This window comes from Beta vulgaris, chromosome 2 (genome assembly GCF_026745355.1).
Source record: "Beta vulgaris subsp. vulgaris cultivar EL10 chromosome 2, EL10.2, whole genome shotgun sequence".
Lineage (NCBI taxonomy): Eukaryota > Viridiplantae > Streptophyta > Magnoliopsida > Caryophyllales > Amaranthaceae > Beta > Beta vulgaris.
Window position 1 is genome coordinate 56,360,353 of NC_079203.1, and position 26,128 is coordinate 56,386,480.

Genomic DNA, 26,128 nt, shown 5'->3' on the forward strand with positions numbered 1-26,128 from the left:
CTGAAAACTTACCATGAGTGTCTCATGAGTAGGACATGCGAAAATACATAGCTGGATCACAAAATCATCCTATTGATCTAATAATACATGACAGAATATAGAGGGTACACTGCAGCTTCTAAAAGAATGAGACTCCAAAGCTTTTGAAGACCGCAGACTTCAATGAGTTGAAACGCAAAGGAAAAGATTATAGAGTGTCGAGCAAGATCATATAATTTTTCTTTGAAAAAAAATACTCATTCATTAATGTAGACAGGAGCTACTTAACAGCAAATAATATTACTTCATTAATACAACAAATTTACAAATATTTATCATATATTACATATCATGTACAAACGGGAGCTACATCATGGACAATAAGAGAGTGAGAGATATAAGAAAAGGAGCAAAATTGAGCCTTCCTAGTCTCTTCTATAGCACATTAGAAAAGAATGCCTTGTGAAGGTTCAACTTATGTTCAACCAATCAGAGGATATAGCAAAAGATTGGTCAGCGTACTTCTGTGAACAATTATTCACATGAGCTGAAGTGACAATGCTGTCAGTGGTTTACAATTCTACCATTTCTAACTTCACATGTGCTCCATCCATCTTGTATTTCCAATACCAGCTTCCACTATCCTTCTTCGAGTCTTCTATGGGGCCTAATTGCTTGGAAATACCTGAAATTAAGCGGATAACCTCATTTTTTGAATTTCTGGGACAGAGTAGTGAACTAAAACACCTAAAGGTTTCTTGTTCTCTAGTCTATGTCTTCTTATCTGATTAGACAACTTCCTTTATCAAACCAATATCAAGGAGTGCCTTGACTTTGTTATTAGACCGAAAGGGGTCATTTGAAATGTATCAAAAAGTGACCCCTTTATATAGTGAAACGGTTTCACGGTAAGACCATCTCATCTAAATATATGCCTCCAAATGGAAAGGACAGCATATCTATATGCACTCTAGACTTCAAACCCACTAAATTAACAAAACAAATTATGAGTTCTATTGAAAATATCAACAGGTCTCAATGTCAAGTGGAATCTTTTATAAACAAATAAATTATTATTTTCTACTATTCTCTTTCCATCCCATCAGCTTTTTTGCTCTATTTATCCTGGCACTTTTTCTGACCTAGTTTCATTCCCTATGTCCAATTTCAACAATACTACCTTCGTTTCTTAATACTTAGGAACATACTTTCCTATATCTTTTAGATGCAAAATTTGCCTTTTGGTGAGTGGATTAAAAGAAATCAAATGTTGCAAGTTAAAAAACCGAAGTATGGAAATGACACATGAACCGATTACCAAGGAGAAGGAGAGAGAGTGATGCATGGCCTATGTGATCAATGACGATGTAAGGCTTTCCTTGTATAAAAACTTACCCAAGAGAGAAATGTTGCTATTGTGAAACATCCCAACAAAGAATATGTTGCACGTACTAAGAAATGGAGGTAGTATTATCTACGTTGAGTACTCTTACAATTGTGGCAAAAACCAAACTTTATTTTGGGGACAAAGGAGGGAGTATGAACATGCAGCCATCAGCCACTAAAAAGTTTATCCACAAACCTGAATTGGTGGATGTAATCTTCAACCTGTGACCATCAGGAACCTCAAATACATGATTTCCCTGCATCACAAACATTTCTTTCATGAGAAATCACATGAACTATAAAATCTATTTCAGATATCATGGAACTAATGAATCTATTTCAGATAGAAACTTTACAACGCATATCAAAAGGAAATGTATGATCTATGAAATCAAGATGTCATTTACTGTCATCACACAAAGAGAAATTGCACAACATATTGTTGGGGTGAGGATTAGAACCCAAGGCCCTGGAATTCGGTGTAGTACTCCTCTAAGCTACCACCTCTTCCTCATGAAAGGTCCACTAATGACAATAATATCTTACCCTTTCTTGATAAAAGAGTCACTTGCTTACAACAATAACATTAATCAAAAAATCATTATTCACCTCAAGAGTAACATCAATCGCCTCAAATTCAGCATTTCCATGCAGCATAACCTTCAAACACTCGTTCCGATGCACCTCATGCCTCCAGTACATGTTTAGTCCAGATTCCCAGTCAATACCTTTGTTTAACACCCTGACGTTCTGCAACTTACACCTTGCACATCTACAGAAACCATAACATACATGAGCTGAGTTTGTATCTATTTGCTCTTTGTAAGGCATTTATAGTTGCAAAAATCACCTGTGACCATACTCTAACAGAGGTTCCCCACTTTTATCAGCCTTCATAGCACCCATCACATTATCAGCAACAATGATCAAGCTGCCATTAAGCTGAAAGAGAGCAGCAACGTCAGCTACAAGAAAAAAAAAAGTCTCATTTACAAGCTTCATATTTATTATTACCTGAACATCTTTCCAGAAAAACTCAGCAATCTCAATCTGCAACTCTGATCCTTTGGAGATGGAACCTCCATGAAACTGGAAACAAGGACAAGAAAAGGTGGAATCATGAAGCGTAAGTGTGGGTCGCATGTCTGGAGGCAGGATGGGAATGTAGAAATATGTGAAAGTGAAAGACGGAGCAACATTTCCTCCATTCTATATATATGTCCTCCATTCTATATAGCTGCAACATTTCCGTCATTTGAAATTTACAAATTGCAACATTACATTATTTGGTATTTTGTTCTCTGTATCTCTCTCCTCATGACATGAGTCTCTCTTTTCATCTATATCTATCTCTCTAACAAGGCTTCTTTAAAAAATGTGCCAAGAATACATGTTGCACTAATAATTGAAAGGAGGATGTGTGTGTATATATATATATATACACACACAACACAACACAACACAAACACACACTCACACAATTACTACAGCTCCAGAAAAGAGCCATCTTAAGAAGCATGAAGTATCTGATATTACCTTTTGCCTAGAGACTTCCCAGAGAGGGCCCAAAGCAGGATGCAAAAAGATGAGATATGGAGGGCCAGATTTGATGTAGTTTTCATTACCACCCACCTGTAAGATCCATATATATCAGTTCCAGCCACTTAACACAAATCAAGCATCAAGATTTAGGATACAACAATAAAGGTGCCCTTGGTAGTGTCTTGTGCTTACTAAATTGAGGGAAGTATTCACTACCCCTGTCTAATTAAAGTATTTTCCCATGGTGAAGAAAAATTAGTTGTGGGCCTGACAGATAGACCAAAAAGAGAATTTTTTAAATTTGGTAAGCATTAATTCCACCAACTTTTTTATAGAACTATTCAAAAAACTCTTTATTTACTAAATCCTGCCTAGTAAATGAGGTAGTCTATCATGATGAGAGACAATAATTGGTGCCAAGAGGCACAAAGTATATTGCCATATCGGCCGAGTAATAAAGGAAAAGAGGGGCTAAGTTTGAGCAATTTGCCAAGGAATTAAATTTCCAAGTCAAATATGAATTTTAAGATTTAACCAGACGCAATATGACTGATACATTAAATGATCATGAGAAGATATAATTCAGAGTCAAGGAGACTGGCATACTTCAGAAATCTTGATATCGCAGTAGGAAAGGAGATCATAGGCATTCCTCATAATATCCAATAATGCTCCATCTGGAGTCTGCAAGGAAAAAACGGCAACTAGTTCCTTCAAAACTAAGCAAATCAATATTCAAGAAGTCATTGCACTATAAGAAAAAATAATTCAAGGAGTCAGAGAGTTGCTCCAGGTGTTCCTTGAGCATACAACAGGAGCAATTCAGCATCCTCAACAAAAAATACTACTTTTTTTGCCTTGTTTACACTTTAGCATAACTGAACTAAGCACATTAACATACCATTAAAAAGTCCACGCACACATCAGGTACTCAATCCAACTAATAATGCTAGCAACCTTAAGCATATTAAAAGACTCACAAATGACAAGAAAACTGCTACCATAAAGATTTCAGGAAATTACATGGACACAAATCTATAAATCAATGAGTGAGCAACTTGTCTGGATGACAGGTATCAAGCATTTAAGTTTTACTTTGATAAAAGTCGCTTTAGAGACATTTCTAAGAATCACAAAAGCGCGACGATTCATTGATATGCGATCTCGATACATAGTTACAGAGAAATATGGCACTCATTTTTTGCATTAGTTATTATCTTTAAAAGTGGTTTTCCCCATTCAAACAAGGAGCCATAAATATCAGAACCCTTCCCAGAGTCATGTACACTGAGGATATAGAAGATGAGAAATAACAACTGTTGGTCCAAAAGAAAGATCCTATTGTAATTCAGCTGTGGCATCATTTTTTCTTGTTGGGCCATAAGAAATATAGCAGTTTGACCTAAAGGACTGAGTGGGAACGGTTGCATCACTACATAAGTGAAACTCCCCCTGATTACATCTTTGTTATCATATAGCATAGAAAATATAAATTGCATTTTTCAGAAATTTATTTTTAGAATTAATGATACTATATTATAAATCCATGGTCAATGTCAACAGACTCTAAAGTCTAAAATTAAAATAAGCCGGTTTTCGAGGGAGGGACTTGTTACCTGGTGAAGAGACATGCCACCTTGTTTCCTTTTCTTCTTGGCAGATGAAGTGACCTTTTTTCTTTCGTTATACACCATAAATGTATCCAGGACATCTGTTGTAGTCATTGAAATTAAGAAAGTGAATAAAGAAACAAAGATTAGATAATAGGGGTGAGACTAAACGCAGTACTGAGGAGTGGAAATAGCAGACCTTCTTTTACTCCATAACACCGAGATGGATATGTATTGCAGAAGTCATCTGCAATATTTTGCATTGTACATTCCAGCCTGCCACCAGAAACACTGCAACATGCACACAAGGGTAAGCCATAGCTTTTGTTAACCCTCCCCATCCCAGTGCATGTATGTGTGTGCACAGAGGGACCCATATGCTTCACTTTTCTTTTCTCCTTTGTTTGGGATGGCATATTTGTGAATTCTAAGCAAGTATTATTGCTTTTTACCTGTGCTTGACGCCATAATGATCAATGTATTCAATTTGCTTCTTAATATTTAGAACCAATCCAGGTAAACTGCTCTCATCACTGCGTGATCCAACTTGCTCCACAGAATGAAGATCAACATATAAAATGTTTGTATTGGCCGGGAACTCAGATAGCAAGCTGGGAAGATTAATATTACGGTAAAGGGTAAACATCTTAATAAATAAGGTCGAAGGAAAGGCATTAAGCAATCAATTACAAGAATGACAAAACAGGCTATGTGGCAATGTACAGAAGTCAATCATGCAATACATAAATAAGAAAATTTAAGCTTCCGAGTTCTAACTGCATGTCAAAGATCAATTCTGACAGGCAACAGTCTTGACGAGACTGGACATAATTTGACCCCCACTAAAGAAATTGACAGTATCGATTGAGGAAAGATTGGCCCCAAAGAAGAAGCTAACAAAGTAAGACGAAGATAGAAAAGGATCTTCCCCAGAGTCCCAGACACACAAATACACAAACACAATTCATCATAGATATACTAATTCCGACTTAAACATGATAATTCCACATAACATGTTATAGTATAGATAGATTTACAAATATTATCCACTAGAAAGAAGGAATGATTACATTTATAAGTCAGTTCCTACCTCTTTGATGAAGAAGAACCTGGGATCCCAAATTTCTCAAACTCGGTGTACTCTATGCATGAAAATCCATAAGCCCACTTCCCGCCAACTTCCTTCTTTTCGACTAGAACATTTATTCCTTCAGTAGCTCCAGGAATTCTCTGACAAGATGCAAAACCTAGTTTCTGCCAGAATTGTGCATAAAGAATAATAAACACATAAGATAGAGGGAAAAAAGTAAACTGAAATACACCACTTCTTCAGAATAAGGAACTTGGATTCTTAAATGATTCCAAGAACTTAAAATCATGAACACTACCAGGTACCACACAACTAGCAGCCAAGTCAGATTCAATTTTCATCTTTCATAATATTTCAAGTAGTTTGTTCATTAGATGTTGTCTCAGAAGTAAACCAGGTTAACAGAAATTAGTCTTCCAATCACATTTCATATTATTGAGAGATAATACCCGAAAATCCCCCACGGAACAACCACGAAAAAAAGCAACATAGATTATGCAAATCCTAGAAAGATTCACAAAATAGGAACCATTTTTGAAAGATCGTACTATTCAATCCAAGCACAGAACCCACAGAATACTACCTTGATTGCATTATGATCTACTTCATCCATTCAGATATAGTTCCGCCATTTCTATTTTATGCACTATTCACATGTTACACTTAGATTGTCTTTGGTAATTTATATTTTAGGAAAAACATTGTCATGTGGGATTTTGTTAGATTTGTCTCGATGAATATTTCTTTTAAATTTACTTATCGTAATTTTTACTTAATGATAATTAAAGATATTAATGGTTGTAATCATGCATCGGCAAGCATGAAAGTTACAAATTGGTGCAACTATTTCTAAACGGCGGAAGTATTAAGTAAAGAAACTTAAATACTTCTTCCGTTCCGTTTTACATGCAACAACTTCTTTTTTTTGACAGTTTCAAATTAAATGCAACAGTTCATTTTTTTCCATTTATGGCATAATATTTCACCATAAAACTACCCAAATACCCCTTGTTAAAAATTAAAACCTCATGTTACATTCTCTAATCAATCATTAATCAAACTAACCTAACCTTTATTAGACTAAGCTACCCCACTCTCTCCCATCATCTAGCACCTCCACCACCTTTGTACTCTCCACCTACATCTCTCTCACTCCTCCTCTACCACCTACCCCTCTTTCAAATCTTCAACCACCACAATTTCCGCCTAACAACTTCCACCACCAGCCCAAAACTGCTGCCACCACCAGCCCAAAGCCGCCGCCACCACCCCAAAACTGCAGCCTTTCCTTCTTCTCCTTTGTCTGCTTTCATCTTCTACTCCTTTATTTCTTTTAATTTCAGATTTTCTTCTCTCTGATTCCTTTCTTCTTCGCACTACCGCCCAATTCTTTTTCTTTTCTTCTCTTCTTCTTCATATCCTACTGCTTTCTTCTCTCTGTTTGTTTTGTTTGATTATTTATTTATTTTTTGTTTAATGTAGTTGATTTAGGGGTATTTTTTTATGGGTTATGCTTAATTTTAAGATTTAATGGATGAATTTCAGTGAGTTCTTGCATTTGGTGGTGATTTCGGGTCTAGATATTAGGGATTTGGTGGTCGACTCGGGATTTGGTAGGATTTAGGTGGTGTTGGCGGTGGATTTCGGTGGTGCTGGTTGGGGGTTGGGGGGTTGACGGTGATGGGTGTTTTTGGGACTTCGATCTGCGGTTTGACGGTGGTAGGAGTGATGGTTTTCGATTGGGGTTTTGTTGTGGTGGTGGTTGATCTTTTTTTGTGGGTGGATGTACGGCTGGTGGTAGGCTGTGGTTTGTACTGGTGGTTGGCTGTGGTTTGTACTGGTGGTTGGCTGTGGTTTGTACTGGTGGTTGGCTGTGCTTTGTACTGGTGGTTGGCTGTGGTTTGTACTGGTGGTTGGCAGTGTGGTTGCTGGCAGTGGCATGGCGGTGTGTGGAAGTGGTGGTGGGCGCTGGCAGTGGCGGTGTTGCTGGTGGTTGCTGACTGTTGGTGGTGATTGCTGACTGTTGGTGATGGTTGCTGACTGTTTTTCTATGGTGTTGGTGGTGGTTCCTTTCCCATCTTAATTACCTTAATCTCATACCATCACAACCCTTAATCACACCCAAAGAAAAAATGCCTAGGAGTATGTGCCCTCTAAAGTGTTGCATTTAAAACAAAACGGAGGAAGTATCATTTTTTCTACTTAGAAGGAAGTTGAGACATTGAAGTGAGATAACATTTCCATTGAATGAGAAGTTATAGGTTAAACCGTTAAACTGAAAAATAAGTCCCTCTCAGGTTGCAGCATCAAAGTCTCTACAGTTCAGCCCCAATTTGCTCGTACGCTCGTACGTCAGAGAGATTGCAGTAAGCATTAGCATTTTGGAATCAAAATGACAACTGGAGTTGTAAGAAAGTAGATGCTAGAAGCGATAACAAGACAAAATGAGAGGACAAAATTCATGTAATGCTAAATCAATAAACATCAGAGGGGGAAAGAAATCATTTGTCTTCCCACAGGCCACAGACAGTCATAGAATCAGACATCTGATGTATTCTACTTTTTTGCCATATAAGCTAAACACAAAACAAACCTTTCCATGGTGCAAACCAACTCCTGCCAATGCCAGTAGGGTTAAATCTGTGGCAGCCACAACATTACTGCACAGCTAACGAAAATCAGTAAACACCCAAAGTACCACGATTTAAATCAGATTCATGAAAAGTGCAGAGGAAAATTACAAAGATAACAGGAAAAAGAAATAAGCCAGAATTCAAATAAGAAAAGATAAGATCCTTAGCAGACCTGACTTGCCGAACAGTTGCACCTGTTCGTCCATGATCGTGAAACCATTGGAAGACACCCTTGTCATAAGCAAGCTTCCATATTACCCCATGACCTCCAGGCTTGCAAACTGGCGCAAATGGTTCAGAAACCAGCCACTCACCATCCATAGCATTGATGGCTGGAACAAGAGGCTGGCAATGCATACCATTATATGGCTTAGCACAAAACACCCACAGCATTCAAACATATAAGCATAAGATACTTCCAAAATAAACCTGTTCAAATAGTTGAAATGTTGATCGACCTCTTCCAAACCATTGAAGTTTCTCACAAAGTGAACTGATGCGTTCATGGTTGTTTTTGGCAGCACTTGTCATGATGGCAACAGGGGTGATGCACTGTTTTCCATATAGCTTGAAGTACAAAAATTCTCTAGCCTTGAAGCACATACAAGGACACACATAACAACATTACTAACGGAAATACAATAACTTATTTGAACCATAAAAGAAATTACAAGCAACAATAAGTTAAATCACATGTTAGCAAAAAGGAGTTGAGAATAAATTCACTAACATGAGAGACAGCTCATACCTGAAGATCCCTAATAAGTCCTTCTAGTAAAGTGCGTCCACAATATGGGAGCATAGCCGCAGGAAGGCATTCACCTGTGTCGGGATCAACGAAACCAAGCCTATCTGCAGAGCCACCCAGAGGATAAATTTCACCAAGGTGTGGTAAACCCTGAAATTCATCAAGTGATGAATACCCTAAAATAAAATTTATATTGACTCTTTTGGATAGGATATAGGAAACATCGATTAATACCAACCTCAATTCCCCACATAGCTGCTTGTGATGCATACTCTGTATCTTTACGAAGATCAACACCATTAGGGGAATGAATTTCCACAAATTGGCATTTCATTGACTCTTTCATGTGCTGAGAACTATTCATATTTTTCCCATGAGCTGACTCAGCAAGAAGCTCCAACACTCTTATCTGGTATCTGCCAACCAAGATGTGCTCCACATTATCAAAAACGAAAAACCAAGGCAGAAGAATGGCATTGTCGACTTTGGTATGCAAGTAACCATACGAAAATTGGATTTTGCAAAGCTTAGGAGCTTTCAGCATATAATCACTATTTAAAGAATGACGACATTAGATTGGATATAAGACAAATCATATGACTAGCCCGTAACTTGCACCAGGCGATATTCCATGAAAGTGGAAATATGCATATGTCCATTTAGGGAACCAATACAAGCTCCCTAACTCTAGCACTAATACCCCTCTATATCCTAATTGGCTCACTAATTCTAAGTTAAAAATACATCCCATTTAAAACCACTTGTAAAAGATAGATATATTCTTGTATATTATAAGATCTACCAATACTTAGGAACATGTTTATTCTAAGGTGGAAGAATAAACCTCCATCAGACTATTATTATATAATGACAAAAATCTTGTGAGCTCCAACTAAAATGCATGCATGTAATACACTGAGGACGCACCGCATCCATGAACACTAAGGTGTATAACTCGAGCATATGTTGTCTGCAACTTGAGTATACACCAGGGATACAACTCAAGCACAAAGTGCCTTCAAATCTGATACTTGGTGACTCTTCCTAGAGCACCCATGCACACGGTGCAGTGTTCTTCACACCTATGACTCGCATATACGTAAACATGAGCTAATGAACCCCTATCTACAGGAATCTCATCCCATAATTCTACACTAACTAGAGCTTGAAAACTAAAATTTCCAAATGCAACCGCCAAATTCATAAATTTATAAATAACTTTTACACTTCTACTTCCAGTAAGATAGTAAACATGAGACTGAACAAACCTAAAAAAAACTCTGAAAGTCATAGAACTCGCAACATTATTGCTCCATAGGTATGAAGACCAGCACAAGGACTGAAATGGACCAACTTTTGTGTATACAAGGACAAACTTATGCAAGCTGAGAGTCTAAACTCCCTACCCAAACCTTGATCTTCTTCCAACTTACCCTAGTGGGACTCTTCAAAACATTGAGCAACTATTCTGAGCAGCCTTCTACCAACCACTATGTTTTCCAGCACAGTCAGTGCTACTGCTATAATAACTGCAAACCTTGCAACCAAATTTTTTGTTTGAGGGGACCATGCTTGCCTCCAAATTTTCTTTTTGCCAGTCCCAAACTTTCCGTATAATACCAACTTACTTTTCAACACCTTCTCCAGTTTCAACCACAGTAAACCTGAATCTAGATCTTATCTTCAAACCGGACACCAATAATATTAGAAGCACAGTCTCACAACTTAGTTAATAAGTACAGAATTATTGAAAGAACAATACTTTGCTATACAACAGTAAAATATCACGAGCTCAATAATGCATCATACAATGAGAAATAATCTCATGGTCTCAAATTAATGCATTATACGCATACTTCTGCCATGCATACACCAACATAGGATACTTGAGTGCCTAGACCATGCACACTTGCATACTTAGAGAATCCCCTTAAGACCAACATAGATACTATTAGTAATCACATATTGAGATCATTCACAACTGATGCACACCTAAAAGTAAGATTATATTCACACCTGATGCACACCTGATGCTACCCAAATTTAGACCCAAGTAAAGTTAAGAAGTATAAAGTCTATATTAGAAATCACCTCACATGTCCCTAACAGGACCTTCCAATATAAGGCCCGTAGTCATGGATTAGTTTGCTCCTACTACGGATAGTAGCAACTTTCTTTCCCTTGGGACACTAACATTTTTTAGTTGGCTAGGCAGTATCTTGTTTCTTAATCACTGTTTCATTTTGCATCCATCACCTCTTCCCATTATACAGAAACCCTTGTACCAAGAACAGCTCCCCCGAAACTATCTAAACTTGTTATCATAATACACAATACAAACAAGCAAATAATAGATATCAATTCTTTGAGAAATCAGATTAGTGTGTTATTGCAATTGATTTTCGGCAACATCATATCTGTCATCTCATCATATTGTTGCAAAATCTTTGAGGACATGCATTCTGCAGCACAGTGGATCTTAGACTACAAGGGAGAATAAAAATAATGATAGTAGCGGAACCAATTCTGATTCCTAAACTCTTCAAGGTTGCAACACATGAGAGGTGTTCCAAAATTATATGTTTGGATGAAGTGCTTCGACAGTAAGTCTGCTTACTAGTTCCATTATTCCTGTAATCTTCCTTGTATGCTGTCCGTCCACGCATGCAACAACATGCACCACGTATAAACAGACAAAATAATTCCCTAAGAAGTTCCCTCAATCCCATCACAATGGCTCTTTTGATATTTAAATCTTATGACCCAATTGCTAGGTAGTAATACATGGCACTGATTGTAATTGCTACAGAAAGTTCCTGATTAGGTTTGTATTACTATGCATAACATACAGGCAAGGTTTGTACAATGTGAACACGAGAATCCTAAATATACATAAATTAGGAAACTTAACCCAGACATATCCATTCAATTAATTATATCTACTTTTATATCTTAGTGTAATTTCCTAAGTTAAGTGCCCTGTCAATGTCCATGGACATGCTTGTCTACCCATCAAGCATCTCTTTTCTTCTAAAAATTTCATTACCATCCGTTACCACATGTCTAGAGATAGAGTTCCGTTACCAAAGACAATGGCACTGAAAATTTTGCTTACAAATACACCTATAACAGCCCATTTGGCAGAGCATTAGAGCGAACGAGTAAGATGCCCTCAAAAGATATGTTCCCTCAAGTTTTCGGTCTTCACTACAATAAACTACTTCAAGAAGAACCATACCATAAGCCGGCAAATATAAATGAAACTAACAACAAAAATCCTCAGCCTAGAGTCATTATCTTCATCGCTCTCATTCAAGCCATATACATAACTAAACGGATAATGAAGTATTTGGATAACATATCATAATTCAGGACAATACATTATACTTCCTCCGTTTTCCTCTTTTGTGAGAGCTTCTTACGAGAAACGTTTCATATTTCAGAATGGAGGAAGTACATTACATCTAGAAGCACAGAGGAAGCATCTTCTAAAAACAACCAAGAAACAAAGTTGAAAGAACAAAAGAAACATAATTCAAAATGGAAAACTTACCCAATAATTCCACCAATGCAATCATAAAACCTCTCCAATTCAGTCAAAGTCTTCAACAACTTCTTCAAAGCTTTAATTTCCTCCTCCATTAACTTACTCACCCCTATCTTCCCATTCCCTGCACCACTTCCCACAATATCCCAGCTCTCAATCATCTCCGCCAACGAAAACAACGCATTCTTCAACGAACTCCTTGAAGAACTCTCAAATTCTCTCTCCTCCTCCTCCACCTCCTCCACTCCATAACTAATCACATGCTCCTGCCCCGCCGCAACAACACATTTAATCAAATACATCTCAAACGAATCCAATTCCACCGATTCCGAAACCCTAGAAAATCGATTCCGGCTCGAATTGAAAAAATTATTAACTCGCGAATCGCCGTCAACAACTCGGTGCTTCATCTCGACATTCCCTGCCTTAGAAAGCTTCAACCTCAAGTTCCTCAGTCGAGCGATTTCTTTGTCGAAATCGAATTCCGGCGCAGGCGACGCGTACTCCACCGGCGCCGTCGAAACGCGAGTGAGATGAAGTTGTTGCGAAGACGAAGAAGTGGAAGAGGAGAGAGAGTGAGAAGAGGAGAGAGAAAGTAGGTTTTTCTTGAAATTGAGAGAAGTGGAAATGTGATCAGTGAAAGAGGAGAGAGAATTTCGATTGAAGGAGGTGGTAACATGGCTGCTGTGTTGGAGTGAAGAAGTAGTTGCCGCCATTGTTGATGAGGAGAGAGAAAATGAAGGTGATTAGAGAGAGAGAGAGTAAAAAAAAGTGGAGGAGTTTTAAAGGGAGAAAAAGGAGGGAGGGATAATTGGAGAGATGCTTGAAGCATATACTGGAGGAGCATTGTTAAACATCGCCCATTATTTCCTTAAAATCGCCCAAATTTATATATGAATGGACGATTATGTCCTTATGTGTTTTAACCAATATTATTTTTTACTATATCTTCCAAATTTTTACTGTAATGCAAAATTTAATTTTCACTTCTCTCCAAACTCTAAAATAACCGGCGGCACTCACCAGTATTCATTGAAATTAACTCTAAAATTTACGGCAGCCGAGTCATTGAAATTAACGATCTCCAGCGAACGCCATTAATTAATATAGCAATAATGTCGTCTTTCGATCAGGTATTTTTTTTTTCGCCTCGAAAACAACGAACGTGTAGCCAGAACGATCGCCCTATGGATCCAACGTCTGGCCAGGACGTTAGATCCATAGGGCGAACGTTCAGGCCAAACGTTCTCCCATGGACTTAACGTCCTGGCCAGACGTTGGGCCCATGGGTCGAACGGCCTGGCCACACGTTAGACCCATGGGTCCAACGTCCTGGCCGGACGTTGGTTCTGGGAACGCCAACCCTATTTTTTTTTTGGAAAAACTGGAGGAAGATTTAACCTAATGAGTTATTAAATGTTCAATATTCTATTTTTTATATTTGTTTGGAATATTCTTAATTTTTTATTTGGCTTGAATATTTTTTTTTAATTAACAATAATTTATTTGTTTTTTTTTTCAGGACTTGTTAATAATGGGATTAATTATAATCGTTATTTTGACAATTCTCCTCAATTTAATAATCGTGATGATGCTGTCGAATGGTGTAGAAAGATTGCTCTTGAATTCGGTTTTTTTTTGGTGATAACCAGTCACAAAAAGAATTGTCAATATCTAGATTGTGAACGTGGTAAGAAAAAAGAACTTCGTGATTTCAGTTCAGCAATCAGGAGAAAAACGAAAGAAAAGCATTGGTTGTCCATTTCGGTTGTTTCTTGTCCCAATGAAAACTATTCGTATTGGGTTGTCAAGACTAAGGCAGAACATGGGTTTCATAATCACCCAATGATGTTATACCCAGAGGGTCATCGACAGATTAGCGGTCTCAGTCCCGGTGCGAAGAAGTTAGTTGGAGAACTAACTGCAGCCCATGTGAAACCACGACACATCATGAAAGCCATTACAAGTGCATTTCCGTCAGTGAAACCTAACATGAGGCACATTTATAATTGTAAAGATTTGTTAAGAAGAGAGAGATCAGAAGGCAGAAATGCAGCTCAGGAGTTTCTTCATCAGGCTGTTCAAAGCAATTATCTGTTTTGGCTTGATTCGGACGAGATGGGTAGGGTGACACATACATTCATTGCACACCCGACGTCCGTGAACTTAGTCCGTACATATCCGCATGTGCTTCACATTGATGCAACGTACAAGACAAACAAGTACTTGTATCCTTTGGTAGAGATTGTTGGTGTCACACCAACCAACAAGAATTTTCTTGTTGCATGGGCTTTGCTGCAACATGAGGATGCTGAGAGTTACCGCTGGATGTTGTCGGCACTGAAAAACCTCATTGGTTGTGGCGCCAAATGCCATTGTGAGTGATCGAGATCTGGCTTTATGCAAATATATCTCGGACGTTTTTCCCACATCTGCGCATCTACTTTGCACGTGGCATATTAACAATGATGTGGAGGCATGGGTAGCGAGGAAGTGTGGTGGGATAAAGCAGATCGGGATTATGTTCGGCCGAGGGGCTTGGGCTAGGGTTATGAAGTCAAAAACCGAGGATGAGTATGAGAAAAATGTAGCCAATATGATGGATGAGTGGGGTGAACTTGGCAAAAACACATCTATTGATTTTCCTACCTATATCAACGGAACTTGGCTTGTGCACAAGGAGAAGTTTGTGCAATGTTGGACGGATCGAGTACGACACTTTGGCAACACAACCAACAACAGATGCGAGAGTTCACATTGGCTTTGAAGGAGTGGATTGCTACTCCAACCGAAGCAATCGACACATTATTTATGCAGATCGATTCTTTTATTGCCGGACAGTTGACAGAGATCAGAAACTCCTTGGAAGCCTCCCGTCGTAGTCATGGGACTGAGTTTGACATACTACCATATAGCGCCTTGAATGGTGTTTGCTCTCAGTACTGTTTGGAGCTGATTCAGGATGAGTTTGGTAGAATCAAGGCTTATGATGGGGATTGGAGTAGATGCGGATGTGTAGTTCAGAATACACATGGTATTCCGTGTGCTTGTCACACCTTCTTCGCCGTGCAGAACGGGCGTCTCCTATACTGTCAGGAGGTTGATCCATTTTGGTACAGACTAGCCATTGGTGATGGTACAGATTCAGCTGAGATATTATCTGAGCGCGATCAGGACCGTCAGTTCTTCATGTCATTAGTGACCGAGGTACAGGCTAGGGATCCCGCGATCATGAGGTCTGTTTCTCGGGTACTCCAACTTGAATTGTACCCCGACCGTCGTTCATTTGAGGAGCCAGAAGTTAATGCGACGAGTAAAGGTCGGGGAAAGTTGAACAAGGGCTTGCGACGGAACAAAAGTGGGTTTGAGCACGTTATGGGCAAGTCTACGAGTAGTGGCAAATCTTCTGCGGCCACTGGTAATTATACGTATATCTATTTACTTTAATTGTTTGTTTTGTATAGTTGGACACATTTAATTAAATTGATTTGTACTAACTTTGCAGGATGGAGATTCGATATGGAACGTTTTCCATACTTTCATAGACTTCCACTGACCATCCAAGAGCATATTGAAGGCTGGCTTGATGTAGTTGCCGATGGTAATTGCGGTTTTCGATGCGTAGCAGATGCTTTTTGTTCGGGTCAAGACAATTGGGACATTGTACGTCGAACTACGGTGAGTGAATTGCATCAAAATGGTCCTCTGTTTCATTGGATATATGGTGATGATCTGAATGAGGCAATTACGCGTATTACATGGGAAGGTGAACGTTGCGGGGAGGAACACTATATGGAGGTCCTTGCAGATTTGTACCCCATTGCGAACCATTACAGATGCACAATCTTTTTTTTCGGTCTAAATGGTCTTTTGATATGTCGGCTACAATTCTTCCAGTTGATGTTGGAGGTAGGAACGCTCTGCCACAAAGAGAGTTAGCCATAGCTCATCTTGGGAGTTACAAGCATTTCATTCGGCTTCAACTTAAGCAAGGACACCCGGTCCCTCAGATTCCTCCACCATGGTTTAGAGTTGCTTCCCAAAATGTTCTTTCTTGGGCACAACATTATTCAAGACGGACACAACGTTGGGATTCATCGTCGACCTCTACGACTCGAACAACACTACAACTATTGATTATTTTTACTCTTTTTACTTTAGACTAACTGTGTTAATTTATAAAGTAAGAGTAGTATTTATGAATGAGTTGTGTTGAATGAATCATGTTCCCAAATAAATTTTAAACAATTCCAATCTCATCTATAGATGGTAATAAAGAAGAAAAATGAAAAGCATATAAAAACATAATTTGAACTAAATAAAACTACTACAAATAGTTAAAAGTATTATGAATTATAAAAACTAACAAAAACATCGAGTTCAAATAAAATATGCTAATAATGATTTAAAGTGTTTAAACATAACTAAAATATGCTACTCATTCTCTTCATTCGTATTGTTTAACACTTTGTTCCAATCCTGAATGAGCTGATCAAACGTCTGACATGTTTCTGTTAGCCATTCACTCTCATCCCTATGTTCTAATACTGGGCGGGCTGCATGTATCCACCTATTCATCCACTGAAAAACAAAAAAAAAAATATTTACGTGCTCGTCAATATATGAAATACAAGTACATTAATCCAAATATTTAAACATTTAAATATATTTACCTGCTCGGTCGCCGTACGATCTGGTATGGATCGTGCAACATTACCTCCATTCAATAGATATGGATGTGAATGTCGTTCATACCAAGATAAGTAATCAGTAGAACAAGCCGACGGTGTTGAACCTTTCTGAAATAGTTCTAAGTATATACAATTACCTGTTGTACACAAAATAATATTTGTTTAATAATATTAATAATAATAGTAATAATAATAATAATAATAATAATAATAATAATAATAATAATATTAATAATAATTAATAGTAATAATAATAGTAAATAATATAGTAATAGTAATAATAATAATAGTAGTATAATAATAATAATTAAATAATAATAATAATAATAATAAATAATAATAATAATAATAATAATAGTAATAATAATAATAATAATAATAATAATAATAATAATAATAGTAGTAATAATAATAATAGTAATAATAATAATAATAATAATAATAATTTCAATAATAATAATAATAATAATAATTATATTAGTATTTTTACCTGTCGGGAACGAGGACCATGATGACTCACAGTAGACAGGAGAAGATTGCACAACATACTTTCCCTTGCTAGGCCTAGATGCAGACTCTGGAGCAATAACAGGAACAGGTACAATCTGCATACGACCTAACTGCCGCAAACATCGATCAGGCATATAGGGCTCGACGACTCCCCGATATCGAATGGTACCCCTGTATAATGTTCTCGAGATGGTGGTCGGATCAAAATCATGACCATAAGGCAACCAATCCACCTGCAATTTTTACAAATATCAGCAACCTCACTTAATGACTTCAAGTATAATAATATGTTGTGCGCGTGGCCTGAAGCATGGAAAGTACTCATAAATCCATGCTTGGAGTAAAGTCAAACATCCAGTGATCCCAACTGTGGAGGTCCGACTAGCCTCACCCAACTGACGATACAAGTACGCAAGTGTAGCCGACCCCAGGAGAACGTGTGAATGCTATCTGGAGAACTGGCCTCAACAAGGTCAAATGGTCTCAACCTCGATCCACTCTTATCTGTGAACAAACAACACCCTAAAATCAACCATATAATACCCGTCAGCTGTCTCTCCAATGGAGCAGGTGGCTCTTCTGACAGAATCTCAGCAACCCCTGTGCACTAATAGCACCATTATCCCAAAATGGACTCCCAAGGTCTGCAACTGTCCTACCGATCAAGTCAGCAACCAAACCCCTAAGAGCACCAGATGAAGTGGTGTCATGAACCAGACACCCTCAACTGGAAGATGCAATATATGCACTACATCATGCATCATGATCGTCATCTCCCCAAACGGTAGGTGAAAAGAACTCGTATCGGGTTGCCACCGCTCGACAAATGCTGAAATCAAGGGTGCATCAATGTGTGTGAACATAGTAAAAGGGATATGGTACAGAGACGTCCTACGAAGACGAGCCTGTATCGGTGGAGGCAATGTCCTAACCCATGTCCTCAAACGTGCACAAATCCTCTCTCGGGTCTGACACTTCAGGGGAATTCTATCTCCTCCTCCCCAAATCTCCATAGCTACGTGTCCACCAAAACTAGGGATAACTGACCCAACCGTAGGTCCTCCTGCAACTGGACCTGTGACCTTCCAGCTAAGGTCATCAACATCTTTCCCCTTTCCCTTTCGACTCTCAACAGTCGATGAACTCCCCTCTCCCCGAATAAATCGCCCACCCCTACCCTTACGAACATTCCAACGATCATCAACTGTAGGATCTACATCTCTCTCAAACTCATGCAAAACTGACTCATGAACATCATCACCGTAAAGAACATCCCCCCCTCATCTACATCATGATGCTCCATTGCATCGTACGCCGCACCACCCTCATCGTGTAACTGAAGCTGACGTCGCGGCTCAGTCGGGTTCATCCGCGTCCTTCTAACGGAAGCGGAAACACCACGTGAATGCGGATGACGCGGTCCTGAATCCTCGTACTGCGCAACTCGAAATCCGGGAATCGTCTTACCAGCAAATTGTTGAAACCCAGATGGCTAGTTCACCAACAATTACTTTAATAAAATATTTCAATAATAATAATAATAATAACAATAATAATAATAAATAAAAATAACAACAACAAAATTATTAACCATAATAATAATAATAATAAATATAATAATAATAAATATAATAATAATAAATATAAATATAATAGTAATAAATATAAATATAATAGTAATAAATATAAATATAATAGTAATAATAATAACAATATTAATAATAATAACAATAATGATAATAAATAATATATAACAATATTAATAATAATAATAACATAACCTAAGAAATCACGCCATCCGTTAAAATAAAAAAAAAAAAAACCCATGGAATCGTCTGTCCAGGACGATCCTTCCATGGGGCGATCGTTTGCCCAGGACGATCCTCCCATGGAAGGATCGTCTGTCCTGGACAGTACTTCCATGGGAGGATCGTCCTGGGCAAACGATCGCCCCATGGAAGGATCGTCCTGGACAGACGATCCTCGTCCTGGACAGACGATCCTTCCATGGGAAATCGTCCTGGGCAAACGTTGGCGTGAAATTTGTGTAAAAAAAATTACCTGAGATGACGCTGCCGGTTCCTCGGCGTCCATTTCCTCTGCTGCCGCAAGCTCCGCCGCCAAAGCCGCCGCTTCCGCCTCCTCTCGGTGTCGTCTTGCCTCTGCCGCTCTTGCAAGTGCAATTTCTGTTGCAGGACGAAGGATAATTTTTTTCTTCTTGTTTGGATTTTCCTCAGACATTTTTTTACAAGCTGAGTAAATGTGGAAGAGTGAAGGAAGAAGATGAAGCGTGAAGGAAGAAGATGAAAAAGTAGATAAGTGGGAGGGGAGAGGGTAAAAAAATCAGAAAAATAAATAAGGGTAATATAGTCTATTTGTGTGTAAATTTGGGCGATTTTAGTAAATGATGGGCGACGTATAGAAGTTCAGATACTGGAGATATGGTGGGGGAAATTGAACATCAAAAACCATATCTGCTTTCTACTTTCCGATTGGTTTATGTTAGTTTGGTGTTAAGGAGTCTGTTGTCTCTCTCTTGTGCAAATTTGTTTCTCATGCTAATTTTTCTGGATTTTCCTCCCACGTGTTTTTGTTTCTGTTATTTAACGGTTGGGATTTTCAGATCTATAATTAGCTTGTTTTGTAAGCGAGAAATTTCATTGATGGAAGGTCAAATGATCTTTATAATAAGTATTATAAAAATACAGGATTAAATTAAATTCGTTTTCGAAAAAACTACAATGAACTAAATTGAACAATACAGCGCAGCCTTCTTGTATACTAATGGGGAAATTTATCATTTTGACATTGTTTGGGAAGGAAATTCTTGATTTAACCATATTGACTGCATCCGAATTCTCAATACCTTGATGTTGATGGTCTTGAACTTCAACTAATACGAATAATTTTTCATACCATTTTTTAAACTTACACGTGGAAAGAGAATAAAATCAAACTATATACAAACTTGCATGAAAGGAGAGAAATATTCCGAAAATTGGGTAGAAAACTCTCAAAAAAAAGAGAATGGAAGATTATTAATAAAAAAGCAATAACAACTTGAAGAAAAAAGAAGAATTGGGGGGAATTGGGGGCTTATTATCACCGAGAGATGATGGAAGCCCCAAACTAGAAGAAAAGGATTAGGGTTTTTTGAGGAAGAGGCTGGGATTTTATGTGAGTTCGGCTTTACGATAGACTATGAGGAAGTTTAAGTCTATATTCAAAAATTATAGAAGTACAATAGGAGATATTATTTGGTGCCTAAATTTTTTAAGGGAAAAATTTCATAAAATTATCTTTTACAACCAATTTTTTGAAAAATTTCTCTTAAAACGACCTTATATGAGTATTGAATGAATATATATTAGCTATTGGTGGTTGGTTGGTGTTGGATAAAATACTTTCCCTCACATTGGTACTTGCTTTTGCTTCTGAATTTTGTTTGATGGATGCAAGGGAGAGAGTGACAGTGCGAGATATTACGTGTTCTAAAAGAAGAAAGTGTAGAGAGGCAAATGAGATTCGTAAAAGAGTTGAAAATTTCACATTTCAAGGAGGAGAAAGAAAGTCATGTAGCGGTTGATTATATAGGAAAGAAAACGTAAAAGGGGAAGGGGGAGAAGGGGAGGGTGAGGAAAACAACAAAAAGGATTTACCAAAATAAATGTTCAATAAAATCAATGTCCGAATATCGACTTTTTTGGTTGGAATTTCAAAATATAGGTACGAACTAGCCACCATCACATTCTAAATGAGATTTATGAGCTAAAAGAAGTTTCTAAAAGATACTTTTAAATACTTCATCCGTTTAAAAAAACTTGCTACACTTCTTTTTTTACGGTTCTCTATGTAAATTTTCTTAGTGTTAATTAGTTGGGTTAGAGGAATTAATGTGATTATGGAGGGGATCACTTGCACTTTTATTAAGTAAGATGCATCATGCATGTGGTGAAAAAAAGGAGAGTAGACCACCTTAAAGTTAATTATTGTTAGTTGTTAATAGATGGGTTTTATTTTTCTAAGTAAGATAGTTTGGTAAAATAACACCTTTAAAATTATCATATAAGAAAAAAAAAGTGTAGCAATTAATGTGAAATATTCATATCTAAAAACTTTAGCGAGTATTTGAAACGAATGAAGTAAAAAGTATTTTTCAAAAGATAAAACTTAACAAATTTTCCTTATTTCAATCTACGTCTTTGTTGTACTCCTAGAAAACTTATGGGCTAACAATCAAATCTTTATATTGAGCTTCAAAGAGACGTACACTTAATTAATGGTCTAAGTAAAAAGAATATGCAAGGGGCATGTGTAAATGTGTTCAATCATTATGGCCCAACCCAATAACTTCATAAGCAAGTAAACCAAATCACTTTGTAGAGTTGTACAATTCTTTACATAAGCCGAAAAACAAGTGAAGTTGTGAAGGGGAAAATACTCTTTGCATGTTACCGCTTATTTAGACATTTAGTATGCAAATTTTTCTACTCCCTTAACGAAAAGACAACAAAGAATTTCTTCTCTTATCTATTTATTTCTCCCCCTGATTATTTTCACTTGTTGTAAGGAAGTAAAATCGTGACACATAACAGATAGATGAGATAGAATGATTTTATTTTTGTTACCTAATTATTAGCGCGTATCGATATTTAACATTTGTAGTATTCTAATCAATCTAAAACTTGCAATAAAAATCAAATTCTTGTGCAATTTTATCCTAATATAGACACTCAATAAATACAAAATAAGATAACTAAAAAGATAAGTTCACACTCATCCAAACACTCACATATTGATTAATCAAACTCTTATTTTCACAAACACATAGGAACATACATATCCCCTATAAACCCTACTACAAAAAAAACACTCATCCAAAACCCACCACCATGATCACCCTCATATTGATCCTACTCGTTACAACAACCACTACCACCTCCGGGGCCTCGCAACCGATCACGGCCCTCTACGTGTTCGGAGATTCAACGGTGGACCCCGGAAACAACGACTACATTCCAACTGCTCTCTTCCGGGCTAACCACCAGCCTTATGGGGAAGACTTCCCAGGTAGAGTCTCAACCGGCCGGTTCTCAGACGGTCGAATTGCACCAGATTACATAGCTAGCTCACTCGGTCTAAAAGAATTAATCCCGGCTTACTTAGACCGGTCTGTGACAGACCAAGACCTCTTAACCGGTGTTAGTTTTGCCTCTGCTGGATCCGGTTTAGATGATTTAACCGTTGATTTTACTCATGCAATTAATCCAACGGTTCAAGTGACAAATTTTCATGAGGCTTTAAGGAGAATGGAGAGATTTGCGGGTCGAAATAAAACGAGTTGGACCGTAGAAAATGCGATGTTTTTAATATCGGTCGGATCGAATGATATGCTTATTAATTATTTTGATATACCAACTAGGGCTTTGGCAAACTCTCCTTCAAGTTATTCGGAATTTCTTATTTCTAGGCTTCGGCTTATTATTCAGGTACGTAATGTGTTACACTTAAAAAGAAATGTTTTTTCGATGGTGTGATAATTGATTTTTGTGTGTTTTGACTGGTTGTATACTTGATTTTTAATGGTTTTGATGGGTTCGATAATTGATTCTAATGGTTTAGAATTATTCGATATCATTTTTTTTACTTTAATGTAAAACTAGTAATAGAGATATGAAACCGTAAAGAAAAAACTAATTTTAAGTTAAGTATACATCGAACTAGCCTTATTAATTTATCTTATTATCGTATTAGGTTCAGTTAAAGGTAGTAACTCTTTTATATATATGAAAAAAAAAATAGAAAATTCAATATATGACGTTTTGAATATATAATTAGTCACATAGAAATGAATTTATTAATGGTAAGATTACTATCACAAATTTTTCCTTCATCTTAGGGGGGTTTGCAAGTAGATAAAATTTTACGAGGAATATCTTCATCTTTACCTCTTATGGCTGATTTTTACCATATACATATATACTCATGACATATATACTCCTATTCTAGGAAATGTTTTGATGGTATATTCTTTAGCTAATAAGATATCATAATCGCGTCATTCTTTATAAATAACTAGAAATATATAATGATCAAAAGTGTGCACTGGATATTGTAAAACAAATAAGAAGTATCTAGATTATATACTTTTAAGTGAATGACTTATCCCGTGTTCAACACTTTCTATGGACGATTATAAGACACTTTGACACATTTGAAACACTTGACGAATTAACTAAATCTTTTGCATTTAGAATCATTGCATGAAATAATAGTCTTTAATTCATAAAATGATAAGGTGATATTTTCATAAAGATTAATCATAAGTAGAAACTTGAACATTAGAGGAAAATAAGTGGCCTTTCAGTTTATATTCTATAGTAATGTAAGAAAAAAGTTACTCCTATGACTTTTTATCAGTGTTACGTTACTATGACACCTTCATTTACCTCAAAAATGGAGTGTCGTGTCGTGTCCGACACAACACTTTATTTGGATACTTCATTTTAATTTTAAACTAAAAACTTGATTTTTTTCTACAAAATAGGCGAGTCGGACACTTAAACACCCTTATCCGAGTAGACACTCAATTCGTGTCTGAGCAACATAGCTTTTTATTACTATCCGCATCCGTTTTGTGCATCTTAATTAGGAGAGTATTAATTAAGTCAGATAGATCATGTAATTGTCTTTTGTTTGTTTCTGATCACTTAGTTTTAATTTGGTTGTTACAGTCACTACATAGCCTAGGAGCAAGAAGGTTCGCAGTGGCAGGTCTTGCACCACTAGGATGTTTGCCAATCCAAGTGAGTGTTGGTAGCATCATTCCTAGCATGCATTGGTTCCAACGAGTTTGTGTCGATCAACAAAATTCAGATGCTGTGCTCTACAATTACATGCTCCAAAGCGTCCTCAATCAGTTGCAATCTCAACACTCTGACGCTAGATTTGTCTATGCTGATATATACAATCCTTTGGCTGATATGATTAACCACCCTCAAACATATGGTAAAGATTTTTCTATCTATACTCCATTTATGTTTTCTTACATTAACTAAACTACTCTAAACACGTACTGTTAAGCTTTGCCTAGGGGTAAAGAATGAGGCCAGGGTTTGATTCCTGTTAGGGGCACTTTGGAGAGTTTCCCCTTATCAGTTACTAGTCTTACTACCCCTTACTCTCAAAGTGTCTGCCAGCAAACCTAGATCGAATTAACCTGTGAGAGGTTTCGATCTAGCAGGACCCTTCATCTTACCATAAAAAGTAATAATTGAAACATCGCAAAGTTGAGTTATCGAGTGTTCAAATTATTTTACTTGATTTGCTCGTGTACTTTAATTTGTTTATCATTTTTAGAATTGTGTGTTAAAAAATTTGGTTGTAGGTATTCGGAAAAGAAGGATAATATATAAACCATCTCTCCTAGTTTCGATAATTTTATATCGGAAGGTACTTACTTTGTGTTAGGCTTTAATTGATCATGGTAACTTGTCGCATGGAGAGGAAAGAGAATAATAATGAGAATGTAGAAAAAAAAAGCATAATATAATATGTTAAACATGCAATATTAATTATATGGAACAAATGGGAAGCAAAAAGAGAATTTAGACAAAAAGAAAACCAGTTAAATATATAATATGCAAAATAATTAATGAATCACAAATTCACAACTAGTATTTGACCTCGGGCGTTGCCCCGGGTTAGTATTGTGTTTCCGACTTGATATGCATTTTTTCCGCTCCCACTAAAAAAAATTAAGGAAAACTCAACATTTAAAATGTACAAATATAATAATGTGGACACTTAAAACATGATTAAATATTGGTTGAGATGGTAATTGTGTCACGTTTAATAGCAAGAGGTCACGAGTTCAAATCTTGTTGCAAGCTAATTTTACTTTTGTTAATTGACATGACTTACGTATACATTGGACTAACATAGGTGCCACGTGACAAACCAAAATTAAATATTACATCAATAACTAGGGTTTTCCCATAAAACAATCAAATGGTGAGTTTCTTATACTACCCCCGTTTCATATTATTTGCAACGATTTGACATAAAGTGTGAGTAGAAAATGTTTAATCATTGCAAATAATATGAAACGGAGGTAGTATATCTATATATTATACTACTATGAGTATATTGCAAGTTTGCAACATGTTTATTGGATAATATAATACGATTTGTTTGTGCAGGCTTTCAAACGACACTTGAAGGATGCTGTGGTACAGGAATTCTGGAATCAGGCAGTCTATGCAATACCGCGGTTCCAACTTGCCCTAATCCATCAACTTATGTCTTTTGGGATTCAATTCATCCAACACAAGCAGCACACCATGTTCTTGCTAATGCATTGGTTACCAATGTGATTCCTAAGCTACTATAG

The 26,128-nt window shown here is 37.1% G+C and overlaps 5 protein-coding genes across 5 annotated transcripts; 2 read left to right on the plus strand and 3 right to left on the minus strand.

Moving 5' to 3' along the window:
• Positions 1–263: 263 nt before the first annotated feature.
• LOC104906066 (hypothetical protein) lies at positions 264–13,371 on the minus strand. Its single transcript, XM_010694775.3, has 17 exons — positions 12,542–13,371; positions 9,227–9,404; positions 8,989–9,138; positions 8,670–8,831; positions 8,413–8,585; positions 8,201–8,267; positions 5,608–5,771; positions 4,970–5,128; positions 4,717–4,808; positions 4,524–4,618; positions 3,514–3,591; positions 2,902–2,997; positions 2,380–2,454; positions 2,216–2,307; positions 1,975–2,137; positions 1,562–1,622; positions 264–664 (listed from the first exon to the last, which is right to left on the minus strand). The coding sequence occupies exons 1-17, from the start codon at positions 13,249–13,251 to the stop codon at positions 552–554; spliced, it is 2,628 nt and encodes an 875-aa protein (XP_010693077.2). The 5' UTR covers positions 13,252–13,371; the 3' UTR covers positions 264–551.
• Positions 13,372–15,277: 1,906 nt separating this feature from the next.
• On the plus strand, positions 15,278–16,474 carry LOC104886303 (uncharacterized). The gene is made up of 2 exons (XM_048638879.2): positions 15,278–15,953; positions 16,041–16,474. Exons 1-2 carry the CDS (start codon positions 15,278–15,280, stop codon positions 16,472–16,474), a joined length of 1,110 nt encoding a protein of 369 aa, XP_048494836.2.
• Positions 16,475–16,860: 386 nt separating this feature from the next.
• Positions 16,861–17,982, minus strand: LOC125495059 (uncharacterized). Its single transcript, XM_048639656.2, has 3 exons — positions 17,717–17,982; positions 17,209–17,363; positions 16,861–17,116 (listed from the first exon to the last, which is right to left on the minus strand). The coding sequence occupies exons 1-3, from the start codon at positions 17,868–17,870 to the stop codon at positions 16,970–16,972; spliced, it is 456 nt and encodes a 151-aa protein (XP_048495613.1). The 5' UTR covers positions 17,871–17,982; the 3' UTR covers positions 16,861–16,969.
• A 482-nt stretch (positions 17,983–18,464) lies between these two features.
• LOC125494942 (uncharacterized) lies at positions 18,465–20,346 on the minus strand. Its single transcript, XM_048638880.2, has 2 exons — positions 19,798–20,346; positions 18,465–19,228 (listed from the first exon to the last, which is right to left on the minus strand). The coding sequence occupies exons 1-2, from the start codon at positions 19,975–19,977 to the stop codon at positions 18,950–18,952; spliced, it is 459 nt and encodes a 152-aa protein (XP_048494837.2). The 5' UTR covers positions 19,978–20,346; the 3' UTR covers positions 18,465–18,949.
• Positions 20,347–21,873: 1,527 nt separating this feature from the next.
• On the plus strand, positions 21,874–26,128 carry LOC104906075 (GDSL esterase/lipase At2g40250). The gene is made up of 4 exons (XM_010694784.3): positions 21,874–21,878; positions 22,568–23,225; positions 24,471–24,744; positions 25,938–26,128. Exons 1-4 carry the CDS (start codon positions 21,874–21,876, stop codon positions 26,126–26,128), a joined length of 1,128 nt encoding a protein of 375 aa, XP_010693086.3.

Bases quoted from the DNA above. Each gene is read 5' to 3' on its own strand.
- LOC104906066 (XM_010694775.3), bottom strand. From the start codon at position 13,251: ATGGCGGCAACTACTTCTTCACTCCAACACAGCAGCCATGTTACCACC. The intron at 2,455-2,901 runs GTAATATCAGAT...CCTTGTTTCCAG, and splicing joins GGGAAGTCTCTAGGCAAAAG to TTTCATGGAGGTTCCATCTC. The intron at 1,623-1,974 runs GTGAATAATGAT...TTTGTGATGCAG, and splicing joins CGATTGATGTTACTCTTGAG to GGAAATCATGTATTTGAGGT.
- LOC104886303 (XM_048638879.2), top strand. From the start codon at position 15,278: ATGCGAGAGTTCACATTGGCTTTGAAGGAGTGGATTGCTACTCCAACC. The intron at 15,954-16,040 runs GTAATTATACGT...CTAACTTTGCAG, and splicing joins CAAATCTTCTGCGGCCACTG to GATGGAGATTCGATATGGAA.
- LOC125495059 (XM_048639656.2), bottom strand. From the start codon at position 17,870: ATGCCTGATCGATGTTTGCGGCAGTTAGGTCGTATGCAGATTGTACCT. The intron at 17,364-17,716 runs GTAAAAATACTA...TGTGTACAACAG, and splicing joins ATGGTCCTCGTTCCCGACAG to GTAATTGTATATACTTAGAA. The intron at 17,117-17,208 runs GTAAATATATTT...TTTGTTTTTCAG, and splicing joins ATCGTACGGCGACCGAGCAG to TGGATGAATAGGTGGATACA.
- LOC125494942 (XM_048638880.2), bottom strand. From the start codon at position 19,977: ATGTCTGAGGAAAATCCAAACAAGAAGAAAAAAATTATCCTTCGTCCT. The intron at 19,229-19,797 runs GTAATTTTTTTT...TTGGTGAACTAG, and splicing joins AACCGGCAGCGTCATCTCAG to CCATCTGGGTTTCAACAATT.
- LOC104906075 (XM_010694784.3), top strand. The intron at 23,226-24,470 runs GTACGTAATGTG...TGGTTGTTACAG, and splicing joins GGCTTCGGCTTATTATTCAG to TCACTACATAGCCTAGGAGC. The intron at 24,745-25,937 runs GTAAAGATTTTT...TTGTTTGTGCAG, and splicing joins TAACCACCCTCAAACATATG to GCTTTCAAACGACACTTGAA.